We start from the raw sequence: 22,285 nt of genomic DNA, 5'->3' as shown, positions 1-22,285 counted from the left end.
CTAGGCCGAGGTGTAGGGGAAGATGTGGATAAACATATGTTATCTAGAGAGCATAGTGTCTAGATAACATATGTTTATAATTGAGAAGATACCAAAGGCACACGACGAGCATGCTATCTTCTATATGATCCTATGCCAACCCTAATCGAGAGCATAGTGTCGCGGTGGGTGACATACAGAACTTAAATACCGAAACTAATGTTTAGTATATAGCTTAAAAAGCCAATCAAATTCAAGAAGGACTAGCTAGAGAGCTATAAAAGCATATATACATGGATGTTGATACAAGTTCAAAATATATGCTTATATATGCTGAACTTTTGTTATATATATTTTCACTCCAAAACAAATCTCTAATTATTTTTCTTAAAAACACCTATAAAAATCAATACATACTAGCTCCATGCATTCCTAAGCTAGCTCGAGACGATGAGCTAGCTCGTATCAATCACTACATTGAGCAAGTTTATTAGAGTAGATATAGTTGGCCGACCAACTTGATATGCATATTAATCTACCGTAAATTATATCACTTGTTGAGCTTTTATAAGTAACTTTTACTTTAGGAATTGGTGGATCCTACATATAACCAAGAGTATAAAGTTTGTGATTTTGGTGTCTCCTAATTGCTGCCTTCATCAATTGTCATACATCACACACGTCAACTGAAAAGAGGCCTTTGTCATTTGATATGAAATTCCTTGCTTCAATGAGTTATGAGTATATATTGGAAGGGCAGCTGTGACATCTTGTTTGCATTAATCAAGCAAAGCACAATATATAAGACTCCATAATTCAATGTGTGATGATCTCAGATATTATAGTGGGTCATGATTTTCAAAGACAATTGTGGTTCATTGTTTTGGGGATAGGAGTATTTTCTTTAAGCTCAACTTAAGAATGGAGAATAAATTTATTTATTTTAAAAATTTATATGTAAAATTTCGTCATACATACACTTAATTTGATTTTTTTAACATTCTTATAAAAGACTGTAACACGAGAAAGTTAATGTTCCCGTTTAGCAAATATCAATCGCTTATCTCATACATCTTCGATGTATTCATCTCACCCGAGTGGATCATTTGGAAAAAAGACCTAACTTTACATACAAAAGTCTCCAAAGATGAAGGGAGAGTAGATTTATAAAGATCAATGATGAGCAGGTCAATGACTTGTTAATGCCTTAACCCATAGTTTTCAAACCATGGTTACAAGTTTATAAGTTGAACTTGGAAAAGAGAAACACCATGACAAAATATATCATAAAAGTCGATCATTCATGTATACATGATAATGATGTTGTTGTTTTCCATCATGAACTCCAAACATAAAGTCCACAACCACATAACCCAAAATCCATATCCAATGTTATAAGATAACATATATAAATCCCAGAAGAATGAGAAGATAATATGCTCTATTCCAGTACAGAGAATAGGGACACCAAATCAACCAATATTGCTAGAAAAAACGCCTTATAGAACCAGGTCTTATACTCCAAGAGACCACCCATCAGGGGCAATTGTCCTACAGATACCGCGTGCTCTACACGCGCTGAAGGCTTAATGTGGGCCTCAGTCCTATAATCAAAGCACATTAATCAAAAGTAAATGAGATTGGTAAAGGCATTGATAAGATTGACAAGATTGACTGACCAAGGTTAAAAAGGCACACAAATGGCTTCATCTGAACTTGGGTGAGTGAAAGATTGAAGCTTTTTTTACCTCTCAATCTATCTGCACTGGTCCCCCTGCAAATCTGCCTAGCCTATCGCCGTCTTCTGCGTCCCACTTGTGTAATGCTTCTCTATCTTTCTCTCTTTCATCATCTTGGATGGGTTCTCTTTGTTCGAGCTTACTTACTGTATTGAGGTTTCATTATGATTAACCATGTGGATTAACAAAGCTTGACTAGTTCGAGGAGCTGTGATTTCCCCAAAAGTTTGTTTCTTTTGTACATTTTGCTGTTGCTTTATGTTGGATCAGTTCTAGACTTGTAGCTGGGTTTTGGATAATGAGGCTTTCTGGGCTGTTCTTCAAGTTTAAGAGATACTAAAGTGACTGAATTCCCATTATTTTTGAGTCAAAAAATTTGGAGGTTTGTTTAAGATTCTGGTGATTAGTTTAAGGAAATATAATCTGTGTTCTGGGTTTTCTGTTTAATGATTAAGAAAAGTGTAAAGAACTAATTTTTAACTCAGATAGAGCTTAATTTTGAGGTTTTCTGGGATCTTTTGAGCCATTAAAGAATTACTTTGACTGCTCACTTTTATATTTTATCTTACTGATAAAGACTGTAGTATTAAAAGAAAGATTTTATTCTGTGTAATTTCTATAACTGTTTGAGGGAATACGATTTCTTTTCTTCCACTATAAGTTGCACCGGGATTGTCTTATAGTGGGGTTTTGGTTAGGCTTTTACGTCTTCCAACAACTATTGCCATTCCTATTTATATACATAAACATCTAATTTTTTCCTCCTGGTCCTCTGAACCCAGCACTCAAATTTAAGACACTGTGTGGAAGCTTGCAATAATGTCCATGCTCTTGAAGCTTTTGGAGCATTTCTGAATAACACACAAGAGTCCAGTTGTTCACCATGCCTTTATCAGAGCTATTATCCAGAGGGAGAAGTGATTCGAATCAAGATTTCGAGTAAGTTCAGTTCATTCTAGTGTTTACAATCTCTGCATCTTTACCTATTTTGATTCATGTCAATGACTCATTGAGTCATTGTATTGTGTCCTGTTTTCTCATATAATATTTGCTTGTTTCTTTTCTTTTTCTATATTGTGGGATTTAATGCAGACCTTTGAGTGATTTGGTTGAACTGGTATGGGAAAATGGGCAGATTATGATGCAAAGTCAGTCCAATAGAGCTAGAAAGAGTCCAACTTTTAACAGCTTACCATCTCACACTCCCAGGAATCGAGATAGAGATTTAGGAAATGGAAGCAATGGGAAGATGGGGAAATTCGGGTCAGTGAACTCTGTGATTGATGAAATTCCATTGTCGGTGCCATCTGGTGAAATGGGTTTGAGTGATGATGATGACATGTTGCCTTGGTTGAACTATGCCCTTGATCAACCTTTACAACATGAATATAGCCATGATTTTATGCCTGAAATATCTGATGTCACTGCAAATGAGATTTCCACCAATGGAAATCTCACGCCAATCGACAAAAGGAGTAGCTCTAGTCAGATGTATAGGGAGTCCAACACCAATTCTACTCCTGGTTTGGAACAAAGGAATGTGTCGAAGCTTTCTTCAGTAAGTGCTGCTGAGGCTAGCAGACCTAGAACTAGTACTACTCACTTATACCAGATGTCATCACAGCAACCCCAAGCATCAATTCCATCTCTTAGATCAATAGCTTCGGATATGGTTGGTGGTAACACAAGTAGTGCCGCCCATCATGCTGTTTGCAAGAATTCAATTCAGGCTTCACCTGCAGGTGGTTTTCCTGGCATACCAATGCAGAAGCAAAATCCACCAACTTCTAGTAACAATAATTCAACCATAGTGAACTTTTCTCATTTCTCACGATCGAGTTTACTAAGGGTGGAAAAGATTAAAAATAAGGATAAGGTTTCAGCTGCAACCAGTAGCAATCCTCCTGAGTCGATACTAATCGAGTCAAGCTGTGGTTTAATGAAGGAGTCAACTTCACAGTGCCAAGATGTTATGGCACCCTCCAGTGTTGATATGAAACCAACTGCATCTAAGCCGCTTGAGGAACCACATACTACTAAACAGTCAGAGGCTGCTGCATATCAAGAGGATCCCTCTAAGAATGATGACAGAAACTCCAATCATATTCCTTGTGAAAGTGCAATTAGGCCACTTCCAGATGTTGAAAAAACTACGGAGCCTGTGGTTGATTCTTCTGTTTGCTCAGTCAATAGTGTGGAGAAAGCTTCAGATGATCCAACTCGTGTGTTGAAGAGAAAATCTCGTGATACTGATGACTCTGAATGCCATAGTGAAGTAAGTTTGAATGTTGTAAATATTTGTTTGAGTTCTTATTTCTTCTTTCCTTCACTTTATAAACTATGTAAACCTCCTGTAGGATGTAGAGGAAGAGTCTGTTGGCGTGAAAAAAAAGGTAGCTCATGGTCGAGGTACGGGTTCCAAGAGAAGCAGAGCAGCAGAAGTGCATAACTTATCAGAAAGGGTGAGGAAAGCAATCTATTTAAAGTATTCATGACATAACATGTTAGTTCCATAGCAATGTGCTGTTTGTAAGATTAGCAGCATCTGATTACTCATTTTGGAATGTGAACAGAGGCGAAGGGATAGAATCAATGAAAAGATGCGTGCGCTTCAAGAACTCATACCTAATTGCAATAAGGTTGGTTTTCTTTTATTTAATATTTTATAAAGTCCTCCTGGACTTATATGATGTTTGATTGACTTCCTAGTTCTAAGTGGGTTTTAAACCAGGGATCTGATTCTAGTCTTATGGAACTGCAATGGTATATGTTGTGGAAAGCAAATAAATTGAAATTTGAAACTTTTGTCCAGTCTTTTTGAACTTCACAATTGTGAATATTGGTATCTTAGCAACATAAGACTAACCGAACATTTGTGATTTATGATCAACTGATGTCCAGAGTACTTGTTATAGAATTTCTAATTGTCACGGAAGTTTAAAATAACTTTTTTCTGTAATTTGGCTATGCAGGTGGACAAAGCTTCAATGCTCGATGAGGCTATTGAGTATCTGAAGACGCTTCAACTCCAAGTACAGGTCTACAGCTCATTAACTATCAGTCCCTCTAATTTGTATATTATGTTCCATTAAAGGTGCTTTTTGATTCAAGATTTTTTTTATCTCAATATCTATGCAGATTATGTCAATGGGAGCTGGTTTGTATATGCCACAAATGATGTTACCACCAGGAATGCAACATATGCATGCACCCCATATGGCTCATTTCTCGCACATGGGTATGGGAATGGGAATGGGAATGGGTTTGGGCATGGGTTTTGGGATGGGTTTGCCTGACATGAATGGTGGATCTTCTGGTTACCCTATGCTTCAGGTGCCCCCTATGCAAGGTGCCCATTTTCCTGGTTCACCAATGTCGGGGCATACTGCGTTCAATGGGATGATAGGATCTAATCTACAGATGTTTGGGCTTCCTGGTCAAGGAGTTTCTATGCCAATGCAACGCCCACCCTTAGTTCCCATATCAGGAGGGTCCTTTATGAAGTCAGCTATAGGACCTAATGCTTGTGGTGCAGGAGGTCCTGTAGAAAATATGGAACCTGCTCCAGGTACTAGTTCAAAGGATTCAGTGCAGAACATGAATTCTCAAATTATGCAAAATATCAACACCAGTAGTTCCATGAATCAGACTTCTAATCAGGTTGGTTTATTTACCATGAATTGAATTTTTATTTGCAGGAAACATTATGTGCTGAACTGCTGATTGTGTTTGATGGAATTTGGTTGTTAATTTGATGCTGCATGTCCATCACTCCATTTGGGACTCTTTATTAAATTTAAAGTTGAAGCATCTAAGTATCCAGAACAATAGCAACTGTTCCTGGGTGCAGATGTCCCTTGGTTTTATATAGTGAGATGATGCTAAATGATTGGACATGTGAGTAGACATGGTTATAAAAATGCTAATGGATATCTAATACTCTATTGGTCTATGAAGGAATTTGGATGTTGATCAGCGACCTTTTTGCATTTGGATGTTCCTTTCAACATTAAGGCTTGCAGTGTCCTTGGAGAAGTCATTAGAATGAATCAAACAAATGTAGGATTTACACCATCAGGCATCAAATTATGAAAAAAAAACCTTTATGATTTTACCACCCATCCAAAATTTCAGCACTTTAACATTTTGAATACTCTATTGTCTGTATAATTGTTCTGCTTTTGGATTTCTGTCGTGTACTTCGAACCTTAAGGTCTCTTTTGTGTTGCCTGTGCCAGGCAACAAATGAGGGATTTGGACAGTCTGCATTGGTGCAAAAAAATGTTCAAGCGTTGGATGTTAGTACCAGCAGAGCTAACAGATCTACTAACGGAAAAGACCATGTGCTTAGTAGACCAGCTAGTGAGTTGATATTGCATTCTATATATATATTAATTCGTATGATCACTGCACAAAAAGATATGAACTAATCCCCAACTTGTATATGCAGGTTATGAGTAACAAGCAGTTCTTCTATCTATGGTAGGACCGTAGGACAGAAATCCTTCGTGCAACAATTCTGGAGTGGATCTTTTGCTTGCTTCTGATCAGAGGAGATACATTCACTGAAAGAGGTACCTCCGAGTCGATGAGGTTGAACCTTTACAATAACCCTCTGAGTTCTAGTTTCAAGAGTACAATCACATATTGCATAGATTTTGGTACTAGCATTTGTACGTTCACGTTATAACTGGTGAGATAATGCAACGTCTAAGAGTTGAGTATACCGCAAATATGTATCAGATTTGTGTTTTGGCCATATTTATAACAATTCTTTGAATTAGTGAAATGATCAGCTGTATAGCATTTCTAGTGTTCTATTTTTCTCTGCAGTCATTGACTCATTGTGATGAAATATAGTATAATAGTTGACAGAGTATACATGGTACACTAGTTAACTAAGAATATTGGGTATTTGATGGTTATTTTTGTTTCAATTATGTCAAGAGTTTCAATACTATCTGCTGTGCTGCATAAAGCAGGATGTTGAAAGTTTCCTAGATCAACAATTTACAAAAGCTCTATATTGTTGAGAAACGTAAAGAATAAAAAGTACATGATTCCACCATGCTCATTTGACTTGTTCTGAGTGACCAAGGTTTTGTTTCCCATATTCAACCAATTTGATTCTTCTCCTCCTGGTAGGCAATGCTTTGATACTTCAGTTTTTCTAGTGAAATGCACAGCTGTAGGAGAAGAAAATTGCAACTCATTTTCACAACAGCAGACTTCTTTCCTGGTTATAACTGACAACAAATTCAAAAATCAAGCACCCATAAAGTTACAACGGAAATCAACAAAAGGGGGAAAACAACTAACAATATGCACACCAACATACAACACTATGGCATCGCCTAAATCTTCTACACACATACAAACAGACGCACACACCAATTTACAATACCGAGTATGGCATAGCCTATATCTTCTATATAGTAGAGCCGATATCTTCTATATAGTATCCACACACCCTTTTGACCATCAACATACAAGCCAAGAACTGAGACTGAGCAGCAAAACCAACAAACAAAAACAGTAAAAGAATCACAAGAATAAGGGAAACCAAAAGAAAGGATGACTAATATATGATTGCATCCTGCTATTTGACTTTAATATCATCCTTGGTTTCAGAGGCAGGGGTTTTCGAGCTTGGAGATTTCCCGGTAATAACTCTCTTTGCCTTCACAAGTGTATGCTTGACCTTTGATAAAATGGTAGTTGATTGTTTCTGAGAGGTCTTAGCTGGAACTTCTTTGGGCAGGTCTTCGGAGCTCTTTGTGTCATCACCATCCTTTGCTGGAAGCTCTACATTTCGATCAGATTTTGCAACATCCTCTGTGGTTTTCTCCAATGTAACAGGTTCATCACCTTTCACTTCTGGCTCAGATGGCTTGGATTCTCCAAGTGGTTCTGTAACCAATGTAGTGACTTCATCCTGCTTCTCTTCTACATTATCTTCTTTCTTGGTTTCAATTGTACCTGATGTCTCATCTTTTATGTGTTCTGCCTTTTCCGTTTCTGCCACAGGTTCAACATCTTTCCCAGCTTCCTCATATGATTTGTCTATTACTTCAGATGGAGTAACAATGTAGCTGTTGACATCTGCTTTATCTTGTTGAGTAAAAACCTCCTCAAGCACAGGTTTGCTATCACTGTCTTCAGATTGAACATTCTTTGTTTCAATCGCTTCTCCAACCTTTTCAGATTCTACTATTGCATCTTCTGCTAGCTTCTCAACCTCATCAACCCCATTTGATTCTTTCTTTTGATCCACCAAAATTGATTGACTTGAATCCTCAATTATCTCATCTTTCTTTTCACTTACTTTGGTTTCAGCAATCTTAACCACATTCTCTTCTCCAACCTCTTTCAACTTCACATCTGTCTCATCTGCTGATTTCTCAATCACATCAGCATCACTTAAATCTTTCTTTTCATCCTCTAAAATTGGTTGAATTGTATCCTCAGTTATCACACTCTTTCCATCTTCAGTTTCCACGTTCTTTTCTCCAACCTTTTCGACTTCCACTGCTGCCTCTTCTGTGAGCTTCTCAACCACATCAAGTCCACTAAGTTCTTTCTTTTCGTCTAATTCAATTGTTTGAGTTGATTCCTCAGTTACCACATTACTCTTTTCCTTATCTTCAATCTCCAGAGTTTCCACCTTTTCTTCTCCAACAGTTTCCAACTTTACTGATTCCTCTTCTGCAAGCCTTTCAACCCCAACAAGTCCACTTAGTTCTTTCTTTTCATCTAATTCAATTGGTTGAGTTGATTCCTCAGTTGCCACATTACTCTTTTCCTTCTCTTCAATTTCCAGAGTCTCCACATTTTCTTCTCCTGCTGTTGCCAACTTTACTGATGCCTCTTCTGCTGGTTTCTCAACTACCTCAATCCCATTTAGTTCTGCCTTTTCTTCCTCTTTAATTGATTCTGTTGATACAACAATGTCCTTTTCAGTTTCGTTAGCTTCCAGAATCTCTCCTCCAACTTTTTCGATCTCCACTGCTGCCTCTTCTTGTATCTTCTCAACCACATCAACCTCAGTTACTTCCTTCTTTTGGTCCTGAGAAGCAACTGCCTCTGTGGCGTCAGGTAGAGAAGAATCTGCTCCATTTCCCTTAAGGTAAACCTCTTCTGGACTTTTAACTTGACTAGGTTTGTAGTCTTTATCAGTTTGCCCCTCCTCTGGTATTGTCGAAGCTTCGACTTTGTTAGCTGAAGACCCTTCATCTTTCACAATATCATCCTCCAGACATTTTTCAGGTTCAACATCATCTTCTTTAACTTTAGGTTGCTCTGGTGCTTCCTCCACTTCTACACTAGGTGTGTTCTCTGTTTCACTTTTCCCTTCCTCCGAGAATGGGATAGGCTCAACCATATCAGCTGCAGACCCTCCATCTTTCACAGTTTCATCCTGCATATTTTTCTCAAGTTCAACCTCCTCAAGCTTTGTCTCAACTTCTTGAGTAACTTCACATGGCTCTCCTGGCTTTTCCTCCACTTCAGCAGCAGCAAGTTCTGGCTTCTGTACTTCCAAAGACTCCAGTTCTGACTCTTTAATCTCTGTTAGGACTGTTTCCACTGACTCTTTGTCAGTAGCAATGTGCAATGGTTCCTCTATTTTCTCGATAGCCTCAAACGATGATTGAGGAGCATCAACTATCTTTGTTTGTTCTACTTGCCCTTCTTCAATGATTTCTATAGCTGGTTCTTTTGGTGCTTCTCTTACTACGGACTCGGTTGAACTCTCAACCTCTTCCGGGATCTTCACAGGATCAACTACTTGCTCTGGAATATCAGGAATGGGGTCACATTCCACCTTTGATTCTTCTACAAGTGGAACATCTGAGACAGCAGCAACAGCATTCTTCTCAGCCTCAACCACTTGCTCTTGAATATCAGGAATGGGGTCATTTCCAACCTTAGTCTCATCTAGAACTGGAATACTTGAGACAGGAGCATCAACAATCTTCTCAGCCTCAACCACAGGAGGTTCGATCTTCTCATGATCGACAGCTGGTGTTTCTAGACATAGTGAATCATCAGTTTTAAGTATTTCTTTTCCGCTCTCTTTGGTTAAAGGAACACCACATTCTTCATCAGCCTTTTTCTCTTCACTAACCTTCTTTTCAACTCGCTGCATTAATTGAAAACGATATAATCCATTCAGGAATAGAAAAACCAACCAACCCAACTTTGGATAGGCGCATATTATAGGTGTGTATCAAACACGAAACTCACTAAAAGCTATGCTTTTGATCTATTTAAGCATCTGTATGTTGTTATGGTCCTCCAGAAATAAATTTGACAGGAAACAATTACTAAGATCGCTTGATCAATTCTGACAAGGGGTCAATTTCGATTCTAACATCTACTGCTACTTCATAAAGATCACGATCATGATCGATTATCATTCATATGAACCATATCCAAAAAAAAAAAAGTACAGACAGAATCACAAGTTGGTATTGACAGAATCTAACTAGTCCACAAAACATATATTAAAAAATTTAGCAGCACCTAAACTTCGGATAATCTGAACTCTGAAATCTAAAAATATTGTCTAGATATGCTTGATCTCTGAAGTAACATACTAACATACATATCGTAGTAATCGGAGTGAAGTAAGAGATCGAAGGAACTAACCTCATCATCAGTAGTAGGAACCGGAGGTACTGGTGCAACAGTTTCAGTAGCCATCAGAACTCAACTCCCAGGTGATCACTCGACTTCCAGTAGCTTAGAGAGATCCAAGTTGAACTGAGGACTAAAACAGAAAGGAGAAAAAGGAATAATATGGTTGGCAACAACCACTAAAAGAGATTCTAAGTGAGCTTTTGGGAAGAAGAAGAAGAAGATGATGAACAGCTACCACAAAAACAAGAAAAACAGGTTGTCAAAGAGAGAGGCCACATCACATGGTCTGGCACACTATAGCAATGATTCGAGTTAGGAGTCCCAGTTGCTTTTGTTTATCAGCAGAAAGTACATAAAAAAATAGAGTGACAACTACAGTGGGGTTGGGGTTGGACGGCACCACCAGACCCTTCTGAGTTTGATTTTTCTTTTATGGCCAAATAGGGCTTTCTGAGTTTGAACGGTCTGAAAATTTTTAAGTATCAATGTTTGGGGCCAAGGCAGCCATTCAGAGCTCATAGGATCCCAACCAAGCTGTGATCTACTATGTATATATACATGTCACGTCCAAAAAATGGATTAAAAACTCCTTTTTTTTTTTGTTACAGACGATTTTTGATCGACTTCATAAGACAATTTGCGCTTATTTCAACAAAATTGATACTATGATTCTCATTTAGGGTTGAACTTTTCTACACAATGAGCTGCCAGATTGGATTCCCGGGGTTAGAAGGAAACACACTTGCAGAGTTGCAGTTCATGACTTCTACACCAACTTCCTCCTCTCAGCACCACAAGTCATTTGGGTTGATCAATGTCGCCGCTTCCATACTATCAACCACCACAAGGACCACAACCAAAGGAATTTATGCATGGAGCAAACCAAATGCCCAGCTTGCTTGATCGCAAATCTTCAATTTGGCCAGGTTTTCGGTCGGTTGCTTCTGGTTTTAGACAAAATTGTCGATGGTTAATTTGAGATGATAAAACTGTGTGTTTTTGGAAGGATAAATGGCTTCAAGCTCTTATTTTGGAGACTTTGGGTATTTCAAATTGGTCTTATTTCAGCAATCTTCATGTCGCAGATTTTATTTCTCATCAATCATGGCAGCTTCCTCCCTTCTTTTGCCAAGCTTTTCTGCTCTTGGCTAGGCAGATTTCAGATTTGGCACTCCCTCTTATTGATGAGTCAGATATGCTTATTTGGGAACCTTCTACCTCCGGTGAGTTAACTTTTTCTGTTGGGTATGATTTTCTGAGGCACCACAACACTATCAAAAATTGGGCTTGTAATGTATGGCGATCATTCATCCCACCTCGTTACTCTTTTTTGGTCTAGAGAATTCTTTTTGATCGGCTTCTAACTGATGATAGAGTGAAAATTAGCGGAATTCCTATTGTGACTATCTGTCAGTTATGTTATTGTTCTGGTGAGACATCATTGCATTTATTTTTACAATGCCCTTTTTCCCAACGGGTCTGGAGATGGTTAGCTACTCAATTTGGCACTTCTTTATCTTCTTTCAACTCCCTGATAGATTTCTGGAAGAGCTATTGTCGAAAGCCTTTCTCCTCGCAGCTTTTTAATTTGTGGCTAGCAGCTGGCATGTTTACTTTCATGGCTCTATGGAAGGCTCGGAATAAGCTAAGGTTTGATAATTGACCCCCTAATTTCTATACAATGTGTTGCTCTATTATGGCATGGATTCGTCAAATTAGCCTTTTTGCTCCTGGTCACTATAAGGGTGTTCTTGATGCCCGTTTATTGGCCTTTCTTGGAGTTGCTCCTAAAGGTGGTAAGGCTCCCAGAATTCAACATGTCTTATGGCAGCCTCCGTTTTTTCCTTGGATCAAAGTTAACACAGACGGTTTAGCAAAAGGCAATCCAAGTCCAGCAGCTTGTGGGGGTGTGTTTCGTGATGCCTCAGGTGGGTTTTTAGGGAGTTTTTGTCAGTCGCTTGGATGGAAGACTTCATTTTATTCTGAACTTTATGCTGTTATCTTGGCAATTGAAATTGCTCATGATAAAGGGTGGGTCTACTTATGGTTAGAAAGTGACTCTGTTAGTGTGGTAGCTTGCTTCTCTTCCAAGTCTTTTTCTCCTCCGTGGAACTTAAGAGTTCGTTGGAATAACTGTCTTTCGATAATTCGTCAAATGAACTTCCGTTGCAGTCATATTTTTAGAGAAGGAAATATGGTGGCTGACAAGATGGCAAACTTGGGGTTGTCAAATGCTTCATTTACTTGGTATGATAATCCTCCTACTGAGCTTCATGGTTTCTTGCAAGCGGATTATTTGGGTATCCCTAATTATCGGTTTTCATAGTGGGAAGATTGCCTGGTTTTTTATGGGTAGAAGAAACAATGTCGTTTTGTTTGTTGTTTTGGTTTGTAATTGGAATGGTTTTGGCCTAGTCCCCCATTCCTCTTTTCATGTAATTTCTTTTATTATTTTAAATAAAAATTCTAATAAGGGACGGGCGGTGGGTTCCCGGTTGTAGCGGTCCCTTTTGGGGTAGAGTGGGTGTTCTGTCATCCACCAGACTGCTACACAGGAGCTGATATCGCCTAATTCTTGTCAGTTTAAAAAAAAAAAAAAAAAAAAACCAAATGCCCGCTTTTAGTGTCAACAATTCGGTGATTAATGTTGTGGACACACTGTGTATAGGAGGAGGGAGCATATGCTCCAATCAAATCCCCCACTTCCTCTTGATCACGCACACAAGATGAGTCATGAGTTTATATCTGTGTATGACAAACTAAGAATGTGAATTGTATTACCTCTTTATATGTCATTTATACTATTGTTCCTATAAGTTAGAGTTTGGGTGAAGAGTTGAGTTTATGGGAGAATTCTGCATGCAATTGGTTAGGTTAATGACTCGAAATTTTACCAAAATGTTGTTGGAAATTATAACCTGCTGATATACAAAATTATTTATTGTCTCCATAAGTCACTTCTTTTAGTTCCCCTTCATACATTTCCATCAAAAGTCTACCTCAAGATATCTCTATATGTTGATTATATTCATCTAACCTGGCTGGGGAAGTTTTGGAGAAATATCAACTTTGAGGAAAGTCTTTCAAGATGTGCAGTTGAGTTTTAGGTTAGTTTTTCCAAATTTTAAGTTTGAGGATGTTGAAATATAAATCGCACATCGGGAATATGAGACTTTGGCTGTGGGTTTATAAGGGTTTGGGCCACTCCATTGCCAATTGGTTTTGGATGTGAACCTCATACTACTTTATCATGGTATCAAAGCGGGTTACCCGCATCCACGTCTGAAGCCTAAATAACCACACGAACTCCACGTCACCCAAATGTTATCCACGTGTTGGGCTTGAAAATTCGTTACACATGCGGGGGCGTGTTGAGATATGAATCCCACATCGGGAAGATGAGACATTACTTGTGGGTTTATAAGGGTTTGGACCACTCAATCCATTGCCAATTGATTTTGAATGTGAACCCCAAACTACTTAATCAGAGGAAATTTAAGAAAGATTAGAGTCCTATAATGAGTTCTTTTATCAAACTCTATGAAGTTGAACAAAAAGTTACCTTCACAAACAAAAGAAAGTAAAAGAAAAAGAGAGTAAAAGTAGTAAAGCATGTGAATCACTGGCTGACAACTGAACCCACCATGTTGATGCCACAACAAAGACAATGAACAGACTCCTCTTTCCTTCTTGCTGAAGCCACGAGCTCACAATATATAAAAAGTTTCATGAGGATGAGTACTATTATTCTTTATGCTATTTGGGCCTGTAGATGGCAAGCATGGTAGCTATCAGGCTCTTTTTCTTTCCAAAAGGGGAAGATGAGGTGTAGCCTTTAGAACTTTGGCAGGTCCAAGATGGTTATGAATTGGGTTAGGCCTTTCTAAAAGATTTCTTCAGTAGGATATAGTGATTGCAGACTGAAAGAGGGTTCCATAGGTTTCCACATTATTTGATCTCCAAAGTTTTAAGTTTAAAACACATATTTACATGGAACCTTGTAGCTGTAGGAGTAACTGCATAAGTTTCTTTGTTGACAAAGACTAACTGCATATGTTGGATAACTAGCTAGATTCAAACGCTAGTCCTTAAATGCTTCAGAATGGATTTTACTTCTCTACTGATACCGAGTTCACGCATGTATGGATAATGCACTTGAAAAATGATTGTTAGTCATTGAGGTGCATGCGAATTGTGGTTGAGAATGACACAGAGAAAGAGATGGATGATATTATGAATAGGGTCCTGGTCCTGAGGATGGATTAGATACTGAACCTCAGTTCACTTTTTGTGTGGCTATGATATTGATTAGATACCTACAAGGCTAAAATCAAAATCCGTTTAGCCAAAGCACCAATAAGAGGGCAACACCAGTTCTTAAAAGCACACTGATTGAGATCTGAGAAGACTACTCAAATTTCTGAAAGCATAATTCCCATTAGAATCTCCAAATTGGTTTAAGGGCATAGGCTCTCTCCCAAATTAGAAGAAATGATGTAAACGAGAGCAAGAAAGCTGACTATCATTTCCCACTAGAAAGCAAAAGCAAATGTGTAATTATTCAAGGATGGGGTACAAAGTGAGCAATTCAACCCGACAAAGCTTTTCTGATAATTGATGGGGTTAGTTTAATGGCTTCAAACAGTTTGCTTATAATGGTTCCTTCATATTGAATTAAAGTCAATTACCACTGCAATTTACACCTATAGCTTCCTCACTCTTCAAATTTGACACTTATCAACTCTTTCCTACATGATTATGTGTTGCTAATGGCGAATTAACAGTAGAGCTTTTACTTAAAATGGTTGTTATCGAGTTATCGAGATATTAAGCTTCTAGATTTAGCAATTAATTAAGCAAACGTCACGGCTTATGATACTAGGCTCATGTTTCTATCATCATCATCATCACAGTGTGACAAGATAATTAAGTTTTAGTTGTGATTTAACTAAATCTCATGAGAAAGCCATGTGCTTATGTTTCCAAATACGGCTAATGGGCCAATTGAGTGGATACATTAAGGTCATCTCATATGTAACCCTTTCTAGTCTCCACCAGATTCATCTCTATCTCCAGCAACACAATGTGGAGTGTTTCCCACAAATTCTTTTCCTTCATAACTGCATGCTGTAAGCATTTCTTAGCCATAAACTTGGAGCAAACCACTAAAGGGTCATTTCATTTCATCCTCTTAATTATAAGAAACATGCATAAGCATACAAAAAACCAGCAGAGAATCCCTAAAACAAAATTGGTATTAGGCTGCTGTCATTGCTGTCATAATCAGATAATCTTAATTATATATCTTGATTTGAATTGTTAGGCTGCATAAATATCTGTTTTTAAAGAATTTTCTTAGCAGCGAGTTTCATTCTGTTAAACTGAGTAAGGGGGTTGCTCTTTGCAGTTGATTAGTTGTCGGTTTAGAATGAATAAGCTTACAAAAAGACTGCTTTAAGGGATAATGCAATAGAAGGGCATCTCCATTTTTCAAGAGCATATGGATTATGTCTCCCTCCATCTCAATAATTTTTTTTTTTTTCATTATGATCCTTCCCAAATGTTTCCCTTCATGAATTTCCTTTACGAATTTCAAATCAAAATCAGCCTTGTTGCATCCTGCCTTTTCCTTTACTTAAGGATGTTGTAATTTACACTAGCTTGCTTAAATGATGAATGCATATAAAGTAGTGCTAATAATAGTTGATCAAACACCTCGCACATGATGATAGCTCACACTTTGTCTAAGATACAGAGAACTAATTAAGTTCTGATAAGACATTCTTCTTTCTACCGAAGAATGTGTGAACCCCAAGTCTAAGAGAACCTGAGTGGAAATTTTTTCTGTAAAGTGTGCTCACACAAATCAACTGATGCAAAAGTTTTTATCTTTATAGGATGAAGGAAATAAGTCCAGAGAGCAGAACTTAAAACATGTATGTTAACATTGTCAAATCACTTTCTCTTGGTCTGCTAGAGCTTAAATTAGAGAGAAGCTAGAGTTTGGTTTACTCTATGTATGATTCTAATGCAAAGCTGCAAAACGCACTAGAGTCTTGTAGATTATTCTTTCTTCTGCTCAAATGGTACAATATTGGACCACTTAATAATCAAGCCAAGTAATTTATAAAAGGGTATGGGCCTGCAGAGACTGAAATTACATATATGCTGATTAACAAAAGACCCACAGCTCCATTTCTATGCAATTTCATTGTTGGTGAAAGTGATAAACTTTTGCAGTTTTTGGGACCAATATATTGCCTCTTACATGCATTGCATGTAAGTTCTCAAGTAAATATCTTTTCTAGCTAGTCCAGCTAAGATAGCTAGTTGTAATATACAAATGGAACCCATACAAATGCACATTAATTTTCAACTAGTGATTTTGGATTAGATCTGTCCCAAGCTTTGTCTGGCCATGATTACTAAAGTGTTTAAGAGGGCAACCCCTTGTGCACCTCTCTTGTCCTTAATTGATGACCCTTGAACAGCACTATAATGCAAACATTATCTTGATTAACATCAACATGAATCAAGCTAAATCCCTCCCTTTATGTGGTTCCTGAGGCTTTAGGGTACTAATTGGACCAAGAATTAGAATATTCGGCAGGTAAATCACATTCCAGTGCAGACCAAGGTAAATGAAGAAGTAGAATGTAAGGAAAATGAATTCTTTAACACCTCCCAATCATTTGAGACAGAAGACAGAGATTCATTCATTTGAGACAGAAGACCTAGAAAACAGGGTCAAAAAGATAAAAAGAAGAAGAGCTAGTCTTAAACTAAGAAGTAAACCCCATCTTAACCAATTCTCTATATGCAGGGAGTGGATTAAAGAAAGGTGAAAAACCCAGAAATGACAGCAAAGCTTAAGCCGACAGATGATTATATATGTGATTTGGGATAAGCTAAAAAGAACAAGGGGAATAAACATGTAACCATAGTTGACTTGTTCATAGAACAGCTCATATGGTTCATGATGAGGCATGGAGATTACAAGCATCTTCTTATGGGGTCTGGTTTTGATTAATTAATACTTCATCAAATATAAACACAGAGGGATGTCTGAATTGAGACATTGCTAATGTCAAGGTAAGCTTCATAATACAAAGAACTAGTGGACAGGCTATTACAGAAAGTTATTATTATTATTCTCTTCATCATCTTCATCTTGATCAAGAGGAATGTGTTTAGTTAAGGAGAAATTGATTGTTTATTTGGGGAACACATTTACAAGTTTGGATGTTTGTATCCCATGCATACTATATAGTCTTTGCCTTGCATAGAATACTTATTCATCCACAACTCTAATGGAGAAGCTTATTCCTTTTCTTTCAACCGTTTATGCAAAAACACTCGTTTACTTCTCCAGAACTGTTTACACCAGTAGTATTGGGGTTTTCTTAATGAAAACAAGACAAGGAGAGGTCTAGCCGTGGGGAGAGAAGAGGAATCAGAGAGTCGAATCAAGTACACCACATACAAATACTAGCTGGCCTCGGAAGTTTGAATTGTTAAAGAATGAGTCAAAAAATGTATATCAAACGGACCGGTTAGCTTGAACTAGCTAGCATAACAAATCCTAGCCTCAAAAGCTCGAGTTACTATAGAGAATGAGTCAACAATGTATAACAAGCTAACCAGTCGACTTAGCTGCGATCTAATAAAGTACTTCAAAGGAAAATACTAATCTTATGAGATAATGAGTCAAAAATAAATACATGAAGCCAATAATCGGCCCTAATTAGCGTATAAGACTCGTCGCTTGATCACTTTAATAACGTAATTGCAGTATTGGATACAATATTCCAGAGAATAGTTAGAAGGTGTTGTTCTTGTGTTTTTTCCATATACACAAAGTAATACAGAAATGTGTAACCAAGTGGTCTTCAATGAAGTGATGATGGTTTGAGAGCTCATCTAATGCAATTAATTGTTAAGAGACTCACCAAGCAACTGACTTAGTTCTAATAATGCAATCAATTTGTCTTCATTCAGCTATCAAAATTGATAATCAACTAAATAATTTTGGACAGCTATACTGTTGTCATTACTATCATATTTATATAGAGAAGAATATTTCCTGTATTTAGCAATTACTTCTTTTCATCTGCGTAGCTTTACTTAGCATCTGCACACAGTCATACAACTTGTTCTGCATGGAGTCAGAAGATCAAATGAAAAGGGAAGACAATTAATAAAAAGAACTCAAAAACAAAGAAGTTGTTGGCAGAATTTGAATGATTTTCTAAGAAAGTAAGAAACACTCCTCAATTTCTCAAATACAATGTGTTCTTGCAATCAATTATGAAACTTTTCAAGATGATCATGATTTGGGAAAATTACCCAAAAAGCTAAGAGAAAATAAGTACATGACACAAAAGTTGGTCAATAAAGGAGTGTACCAATGCAGTTCAGCAGTTGATACATATATACTTCCTTCCTTCAATAACAAGTTAGTGGTTAATGTTGTTGACAGAAGCATAGTATTACCAGACTCACTCAGGGTGAAATTATGAATTCTTTGATGTGGGCCAAGAAGACGAGAAATAGAACGGTGTATGATAGATTGTTTTTCATACTTTAATTGTTGAACTTATGTCAATCTTTGTAAACATTTTGTCAAACACTTTGTCTACACATTTGTATGAAATATAGGAAAGCACGCATATGGAGTAAGTAAAAAACCTCAATGCATGGATAAACGTAGATTGAGATAGAGGGATTGTCTTCACGTGAACCCTTATATTCACCGGTAACCAGACTATTACTATGACCATGAATCTTTTCAGTAATCTAATCAAATGATTCAATTTCAAACTGTCTTTTAGAAAAGATTTCCAAACAATGAATGCATAGAGCTTCAGTTATTAACCATTTGTTGGTGCATACATCCTACATTAGCAAAGATTACCAGTCATGGGTATTTCTTTGCCACAGAAACCATCCCTTTTCCAAAAGGGTGTTGCTGCTTTTGTGTTAAGAACACTTGGATAAGAGTTTTGATGAAATAGGTATTACTTAATACGCTATACTAGCTCCAAGCTTCAACATTTTCCATTTTTGACAATCTGTTGAAATGGACTGGTTCATTTATAATCCCCACCTACAAACTCTTCAAATTTTCATGCTCTTCTAATTTCCAACAATGAAATTTTGTCAATTCCAAATTCCCCATGGATAGATTATGTACATCTTTCAAGAAATGCCCTAGAAATGTACCAAGTTCTTAGTCCTAAAAACCTTAGATAATGAGAGACTAAGACATATCAAAGTCAAATAATTGTAGCTCCATCTCCACATGAGGAGTATAGTTCCAAGCACATCCATGGTACTCCCTCGCTGCATCTCGACCGTCGATGAGCCAAGTGACTTGGAGGAAAGTAGAGGAACCCAACTCAAGAAAATGAAATAATAAACTGAAAAACCTACAATCTCCAATCACCCTCATGACTAAGACTTCGCCCTCCCTATTAATTTGATTCCCTACCAGGCTGCCATTTCATTTTCTTAACCTCCTTATCATCTCTCCTTCTCTTTCTCTCTCTCTCTCTCTCTTCAGAAATTCCACCACACTTCACTTCCAAGGAATACAACATTGTCAAAGCCCCTCTGAAATCCTCCTGCTTGTGCCAGCATTGCAATTTGCACAGGTGGGTTTGGAACTGAGTGACTGAGATTCCACATGGGGAGGCATTCTTGTTGCTACAAGCAGAAGCTTAGGAAAGGCCTCTGGTCTCCTGAAGAAGATGAGAAGCTTCTCAATTACATCACTAAGCATGGCCATGGCTGTTGGAGCTCAGTCCCTAAGCTTGCAGGTAACTAAGAACTAGTACTACTCCAACCCCTAAAGTTCTTCACTTTCAACATGACTGAACAAAAAAGTTACTGTCTTTCTCTGATTATGTGTCATATGATTATGGTGTATGACTGTGTACATGATTTTCAGGCCTACAAAGATGTGGGAAGAGCTGCAGGTTGAGGTGGATAAACTACCTGAGGCCTGATTTGAAGAGAGGTCCATTCTCACAGCAAGAAGAGAATTTGATAATAGAGCTTCATGCAGTTCTGGGAAACAGGTATTTAATTTTTTTTCTTTTTCTGAAATTTATTTAAGAACTTTTGTTCATCTTCTGGGTTTTAAAGGAAATGAGATTTTGTGCTACAACAGGTGGTCTCAGATTGCAGCTCAATTACCAGGAAGGACAGACAATGAGATCAAGAATCTATGGAATTCCTGCATTAAGAAGAAGCTGAGGCAAAGAGGCATTGACCCCAACACTCACAAACCAATCTCATCAGAAACTGAACAAACTGATCACAGCAAAGAGATAAGCCAGCTCTCCTCTCCAACAAACTACAAAGGCAATGAGCAGCAAAAAGCCTCTGTGGGATCCAATGAACTCAATCTGGTTGAGGCTGTAGCGAATTCCAAGCAAGTCGAACACCACAGGTACCCAGTTGAGGTCTCTTCTTCCAGTAAAGTTATCAGCAACAGCAACAACACCCAAGACTTCTTCATAGACAGAGCTGCTTGTACCTCGCATGAAGGCTCCACCACCACCAATTGCAGGCCTTCTGATTTTGTGGGGTATTTCTCTTTCCATCATCACCACCAGTTCGGGTCATCATCTTCAGAGACCATGGGGCTCAATGCAGTAAATCCAAACCAAACTTTCAGCTTCCTCAATCAAAACTCCAGGTCCAACTCTGATCCTCAAATGGTGTCCGAGTTCAGCACCAGCATGACTACACCACCGTCACTTCTGCCCTCCATGTCAAGTAGCTCACTTTTCGGCACACGTGTGAAGCCTTCCATTAGTCTTCCCTCTGATAATTCTTCCACTGTCTCATGGGACCAGTCCAGTGCCGGCTACAGTAACAATGGCGGGTTCGACAACACTGCAGCCGCTTTCTCTTGGGGGCTACTGCCAGAAGTGCCTGTGAAATCCGACGACGTAGAAGAGATTAACAAATGGTCTGAGTATATCCACAGTCCATTTCTGATGGGAGCAAACACTATGCAGAATATAAATCAATCCTCCCAGTATAACAGTACTGAAATCAAACCAGAAACACAGTACTTCATGACCAGCAATGGAGCAAGTAGTGCTAGTGCAGCCACCACGAGTTGGCCTCATCATCATCAGCAAGCCAATAACTTACAACCTTCTTCAGAAATGTACACAAAGGATCTTCAGAGACTCGCAGTAGCTTTTGGACAGACCCTTTAATTAGCTTCATCAGCTTTAGCTATTCCAGCTAACTCGAGAGACCGGAATTTCAAAATCATCACCAGAAGTTTGTCAGTTTGATGAATGTGAGAGGGGGGCTTGGAAAGGCTTCTTCTGGTTATTATTACTACTACTACAGGTGTGTGTGGCTTCTATAGGATTCTTCTTCTTCTTTTTTTCGATTTTTTGTAAATGTGTCCGATTATACCAAAACTTCAATCTCTCTCAGCCTTTTTTTATTGTGATCATGTTCTGTGCAATGGAGCTTATGTTCAAGCATCATATTGTGCATGAAATACAGTAGCTAGAATTACAGAATGAGGCTTGGTAATTACATTGTCTTCAACTATATATCTTTAACGTATTTGCTTAATTCATTTGTTCTTCATCAATTATTTTTAGTAATCATTCAATTCAATGTGTGGTGGAAAACTGAAAGTACTACTGGCATGGCTATGTAAAAAGAGAGAGGATCGAGCAAAATAGAGAGTACTATGTTCAAGTATTTCAGCTTTTTAGCCTTATCAGTCATGTCACTCCAGCAGGTCATACAGTAAAAGGTTTTATATTATATAGAATTAATTGGGTTTCCATGTATTTGAACTAGTATGATTGCCTCTATGGTGTTCAGCTTTTTTTTTCAAAATGTGAAGTCCAGGGTGATGGTGACCCTAATCTATAAGATATCTGGAA

At 38.0% G+C, this 22,285-nt stretch overlaps 4 protein-coding genes across 4 annotated transcripts; 3 read left to right on the top strand and 1 right to left on the bottom strand.

Moving 5' to 3' along the window:
- The first annotated feature begins 2,601 nt into the window (after positions 1–2,601).
- LOC101314290 (transcription factor PIF3-like) lies at positions 2,602–6,522 on the top strand. Its single transcript, XM_004302277.1, has 8 exons — positions 2,602–2,657; positions 2,811–3,993; positions 4,076–4,180; positions 4,292–4,357; positions 4,691–4,756; positions 4,857–5,378; positions 5,957–6,080; positions 6,169–6,522. Exons 1-8 carry the CDS (start codon positions 2,602–2,604, stop codon positions 6,177–6,179), a joined length of 2,133 nt encoding a protein of 710 aa, XP_004302325.1. The 3' UTR covers positions 6,180–6,522.
- A 92-nt stretch (positions 6,523–6,614) lies between these two features.
- LOC101313999 lies at positions 6,615–10,769 on the bottom strand. The gene is made up of 2 exons (XM_004302276.1): positions 10,368–10,769; positions 6,615–9,858 (listed from the first exon to the last, which is right to left on the bottom strand). Exons 1-2 carry the CDS (start codon positions 10,419–10,421, stop codon positions 7,318–7,320), a joined length of 2,595 nt encoding a protein of 864 aa, XP_004302324.1. The 5' UTR covers positions 10,422–10,769; the 3' UTR covers positions 6,615–7,317.
- Positions 10,770–12,054: 1,285 nt separating this feature from the next.
- Positions 12,055–12,684, top strand: LOC101296131 (putative ribonuclease H protein At1g65750-like). Its single transcript, XM_004304875.1, has one exon. It carries the CDS (start codon positions 12,055–12,057, stop codon positions 12,682–12,684), a length of 630 nt encoding a protein of 209 aa, XP_004304923.1.
- A 7,359-nt stretch (positions 12,685–20,043) lies between these two features.
- Positions 20,044–22,009, top strand: LOC101313714 (transcription factor MYB29-like). The gene is made up of 3 exons (XM_004302275.1): positions 20,044–20,176; positions 20,308–20,437; positions 20,530–22,009. Exons 1-3 carry the CDS (start codon positions 20,044–20,046, stop codon positions 21,590–21,592), a joined length of 1,326 nt encoding a protein of 441 aa, XP_004302323.1. The 3' UTR covers positions 21,593–22,009.
- Positions 22,010–22,285: the final 276 nt, after the last annotated feature.

Source organism: Fragaria vesca, linkage group LG6, assembly GCF_000184155.1.
Source record: "Fragaria vesca subsp. vesca linkage group LG6, FraVesHawaii_1.0, whole genome shotgun sequence".
In the NCBI taxonomy this organism is placed as follows: domain Eukaryota; kingdom Viridiplantae; phylum Streptophyta; class Magnoliopsida; order Rosales; family Rosaceae; genus Fragaria; species Fragaria vesca.
The sequence above is the reverse complement of the archived record's forward strand: the minus strand, read 5'-3'. Positions and strand labels throughout refer to the sequence as shown.

Bases quoted from the DNA above. Each gene is read 5' to 3' on its own strand.
- LOC101296131 (XM_004304875.1), top strand. From the start codon at position 12,055: ATGGCATGGATTCGTCAAATTAGCCTTTTTGCTCCTGGTCACTATAAG.
- LOC101314290 (XM_004302277.1), top strand. From the start codon at position 2,602: ATGCCTTTATCAGAGCTATTATCCAGAGGGAGAAGTGATTCGAATCAA. The intron at 4,181-4,291 runs GTGAGGAAAGCA...GAATGTGAACAG, and splicing joins TGCATAACTTATCAGAAAGG to AGGCGAAGGGATAGAATCAA. The intron at 5,379-5,956 runs GTTGGTTTATTT...TGCCTGTGCCAG, and splicing joins TGAATCAGACTTCTAATCAG to GCAACAAATGAGGGATTTGG.
- LOC101313999 (XM_004302276.1), bottom strand. From the start codon at position 10,421: ATGGCTACTGAAACTGTTGCACCAGTACCTCCGGTTCCTACTACTGAT. The intron at 9,859-10,367 runs GTTAGTTCCTTC...CAATTAATGCAG, and splicing joins TTCCTACTACTGATGATGAG to CGAGTTGAAAAGAAGGTTAG.
- LOC101313714 (XM_004302275.1), top strand. From the start codon at position 20,044: ATGGGGAGGCATTCTTGTTGCTACAAGCAGAAGCTTAGGAAAGGCCTC. The intron at 20,177-20,307 runs GTAACTAAGAAC...CATGATTTTCAG, and splicing joins CTCAGTCCCTAAGCTTGCAG to GCCTACAAAGATGTGGGAAG. The intron at 20,438-20,529 runs GTATTTAATTTT...GTGCTACAACAG, and splicing joins CATGCAGTTCTGGGAAACAG to GTGGTCTCAGATTGCAGCTC.